The 4,124-nt window shown below is 40.2% G+C and overlaps 1 protein-coding gene across 4 annotated transcripts in view; it reads right to left on the reverse strand.

Annotated features, from left to right (window-relative positions):
* jph3b (junctophilin 3b) overlaps positions 1-1,111 on the reverse strand; it is a 170,576-nt gene extending 169,465 nt beyond the window's left edge. For all 4 annotated transcript variants that reach the window (XM_072596125.1, XM_072596124.1, XM_072596127.1 and 1 more), the window contains exon 1: positions 115-1,111. In XM_072596125.1, the coding sequence (XP_072452226.1) occupies positions 115-496 (382 nt within the window). In that variant the 5' untranslated portion in view covers positions 497-1,111. The remainder of the gene's footprint in view (positions 1-114) is intronic.
* Positions 1,112-4,124: the final 3,013 nt, after the last annotated feature.

The following is a 4,124-nucleotide window of genomic DNA, read 5'->3' on the forward strand; positions in this document are numbered from 1 at the left end:
CCCAAAAACGTTTGAATACAGCTTTATTACTGCCACCATGTTCCTCGCCTCCAAAATCCTTTTATTTCGCGAAGTATGACTCAGTGAAACACTGATTAAGTTTCCTTTTCCTACCTCCATCTCTGTAGGTCTCTGTTCCGTATCCATCTTGTAGTCCATTGTTCCAGGTCCCTTCGTACTTGGCTCCACTGCCAGTGCTCTCCCGAACCCCATATCGTCCTTTGAAACCATGGCACCATTCGCCTTTGTAGACCCACTTTCCCTTGCTCTCCACTCCGATGCCATGCCTCTTCCCTTGTGCCCATGTCCCCTGGTAGGTATTACCACTTGGCCAGGTGTACACTCCAACCACCTCGAAGCCATGGCTCCAAGAGCCCGCGTACTCCCCTTGGCCCTTTGGGCCGGTGCAGATGCCATGTCCATGAGCCTTGCCATCTTCCCAACCTCCACAATACGACCCTCCATCGTCAAAATCGAACCTGCCACCCCTGGACATGCATGAAATGAGGATCACAATTCAGAGCAAGAAGGCGCCTGGACAATTAAAGCAGCCGGGCAACAAAACACAAACAAACAAGAAAGAAGAAACACAAGCAACGCCTTCAATAAAGATAATGGATCCAGCAAAAATTACCCAACGGTCGGTTACTACAAAATCCAGTCATCTGGGACTCGACCGCCTGTGATAAATATTCAAAACTGCTGTCATATTTATAAGGAAATCTTCTAAAGAAACGACGAGATTCAGTTGGTTAGGAGGATTACGCCTTTTGGCACAGCAATGCGTCTCGACACCTCAAGAGAAAAACAACAGACCTGATGTTTTTTTCCAATCTTGCAGCATTGCTCTAATGCTGGAGGGAGGATGCTTGTGTTTTCAGAGCAGTCTGGACTAGATGGTGCTGAATCAAGGGATCTTCCGAGATGGTTCTCTCTCTCTCTTTCTCTCTCTGTCCTGAGTCCTGATTTTTAAAATCCTGTTCGAGCGAACAGGGTCCCTCTAACCCCTTCTCGATGGATTGAAGGCGCAGGATCTTGCGTAATGTTCATGTACACTTAGTGAATCCCATTGCTCGGATCTGTTACTGCTATAGAGACCAGGCTAATCTCTCCACGCTGGGATTTTTTTTAATATTGCTTCACCGAGCGTGCTTCTGTGCATTCAGAAAATGGTCAGTGTTAGTTATGCTGAGGATGGGCTCTGTGTACATTTACATCTGAATTTTGGTATTTATGTTTATTATTGGTGTATTCTTTTTAAAATATAACATTTATTGCTTCCAGTGGATACTGCTTATTTTAAAGAACAAAATAAACAATTCTCTATGTAGCTTCGTAAATATTGTACATATTTTATTTTTACTGTAATTTACGTTGCCGAATTCATTTGTATTCTGCAATTCGAGAGCTGGAGGCCTAGTTCCTTCTTATCAATTAGAAGGGCGGCCAGTAAACGCGGCGTTGTATTTACTGAAACACATGGAACCACGAAATGTTGCAAATAGTGTTAAGATGGTGACATGTATTATAAACTATAACATCAGTCTTTATTTAAATGAATTGTTTTATGAAAATGAATTGTTTTATCTCGTCGATTACGTGACCAAATTTTGATTGCACTGAATATGTGTGTGCTTGCACGTTACTAAATGATACATTCATCAATAAGGACAGAGCAGCCTTGAGGCAGAATAGAATTATTCTAGCTAGCCCGCTATTTTCTGATTACATTTCCTCATGGCCATTATTTTCGTCCAAGGCTTTGTAGCTTGATTTGAGCGGGGGCTCGGTGGATGAGACATCGAATGCAATGGCAGTTGCTTTAATGTGTTTTTTAAAAATGTGTTTATGGTGTATTACCTGTAACTCGCAGTAAGTCTAATTAGCTCCACTATTGCTCTTCCGGCCCATTGCCAACGATTCAAATCGGCTTAACTCGTTAAAAATAGTCATCCTTAGAAATATGGCACACAGTGTCATGTGTGTGTTTAAATGTTTCTTTATTTTGTGTGAATAGCATGTAATTTGTTCCTTTCTATACATCTACAAAGCGTGTCCCTGTTTGGAATAATGTGCATTGGGAATCATCCAAAATGATTGATAGGATGCTTTGTTCGAAACAGAGCTAACAGGAGAGACACCATCTGGACATGAGCTTTCTATACAATTCAATTGTCAAAAAGTCAAATTCAAGTAAAAGAAAACCTGGAACGACACATTATTACAATTCAATTTCATTTTGTGTTCCCAAAATTATGGGAAAAAATATCCCTAAACACCACCTAGTGTTGATAAGGCAATGATGAAGAACTGCAACAGACAAAATGGTTAATAATTGCCATACTTTTTTTTTGCAATTAAAGTGCTTCGTGTAGACATTTCCTGGGACTGTGCAATTCTTGTTGCAGACAATTTAAATCACGTGCCCCCAAAATCATCAACCGATAGTTCTGGCTGGCAGCAGGCATCGGTAAAATCTCGCAAGATTCCGAAATCCTGGTGTCAGAAGCGAGATTATGAATCCATGATTTACTAGGGAGGTGCTGCTGGTTGTCGCTTTGAGACAATGCGATTAGAATCCCATCGCAACTGCATGGGGAGACCAGCTGGCACTATGGTTAATAATAACAAACCCTATCCCAATTAGGAGATAGAGATCCGCTTGCTGGAGTCTCGTCGGGAGTATTTAAACTTGACATGAGTTTCCGACAGCAGAGGGAAGAAAAATCCACCAAAAGAAAAATATCTAATTGAACTGTCTCAACCCCAAACAGAAAATGTTCCGTTCTATAAAGTGTTTTTTTTCCCCTAAAGGACACAAAGTCTGCTTCTATCTTCCGTCCCACAAATTCTCTTTTGATGTACAATTCCGAATAATTAAATTCTATTCTTACCATATCTGATCGTTTATTTTTATTATAAAAGGTAGTACAAGGTTTATTCAGATTAGGTGTTAACCTACGTGGAATCCAAGGAGAAGCCATCATCAATAACTGCTGATAATCTACTTAAACTTTGTTTTTTTTTAAAAAATCGCTTTTAAATTTATTTGTTCGGGAGAAAAGTTTTTACTTTGGGATATTTTCTTTACCAAGAAGCATCATGTGAAAGAAAATCTGCTACAGAGAGAATCTTGGCAAGGGCAGCTCCTTAAAAGGGGTGGGGATTTACCAGCAAGAAATGCCATAAAATTCTCGGCTTTGTTGTGCTTAATGTACTACACACGATTCAGGGCCCATTTCTTATTGATTGGTACTTGATAGGTTCTGCAACTTGTGAAAGAGTGAGTTTCATGAGGAGGAATGATGGTCTGATAGGACGGAAATGTCACTGCATAATTCCAGAAGATGAATTAGCACTCCAAGCCATATCATCATGATGTAGGGAAGTATATAACGGTAGGAACAGTTGTCCCAATTGGTCTCAAGCTATGCAACTCTCGATTCATCAGCAACGATTTCTCATCTTCTAAATACTACCTTTATCTGCCTTTTCAGCAGCTTCTACTGTCCAGTGGTAAGGGCAAAATAGGAATAAGGGAAGAGAAAAAGAAACATGCAGCAACTTTTTAATGGAAGTTATTTTCTCAGTAATGTAAATCACAATTCCTGAGCAATTGTGGCAGGGTGGATAGGAAAGAACAATTCTTTTCCTTTCTGGTAGAACCTAAAACTAGGTGTAGTTATTTAAGAAACAGTACCCCCCACCCCCCAAACACACCCACACCCACACCAACACACACACACGCATCTTTGGAAAACATCCTCATAAGCCTCTGCTGCCATTGCCTTTCAATATTTTTGAGAGAGGTAAAGCTGTGCTTTTTCTAGTACCACACTTTATCAACTCAGGTTCTTGAAAAATCAAGGGGGTGAAAGGTTACCAGAAGTAGGATTGAATGTCAAATAATCAGATCAACCATATTTTTATTGATTAGCAGAGCCAGCTTGTGGGGAGGAGTGGCCTACTTCTACTCCTAACTTGAATATCCGTATGAGTCAATTAGAAGTAGGTTGCTACTATATATTGCATTGCAGTTTTGGCCAATCCTTCCATTAAATTATGATCAGTGAGTCAAATAGTGCTATGTTTTTCAAAACAAAAACAAAAAGTTATCCTAGCAA

Source organism: Chiloscyllium punctatum, chromosome 26, assembly GCF_047496795.1.
Source record: "Chiloscyllium punctatum isolate Juve2018m chromosome 26, sChiPun1.3, whole genome shotgun sequence".
NCBI classification, from domain to species: domain Eukaryota; kingdom Metazoa; phylum Chordata; class Chondrichthyes; order Orectolobiformes; family Hemiscylliidae; genus Chiloscyllium; species Chiloscyllium punctatum.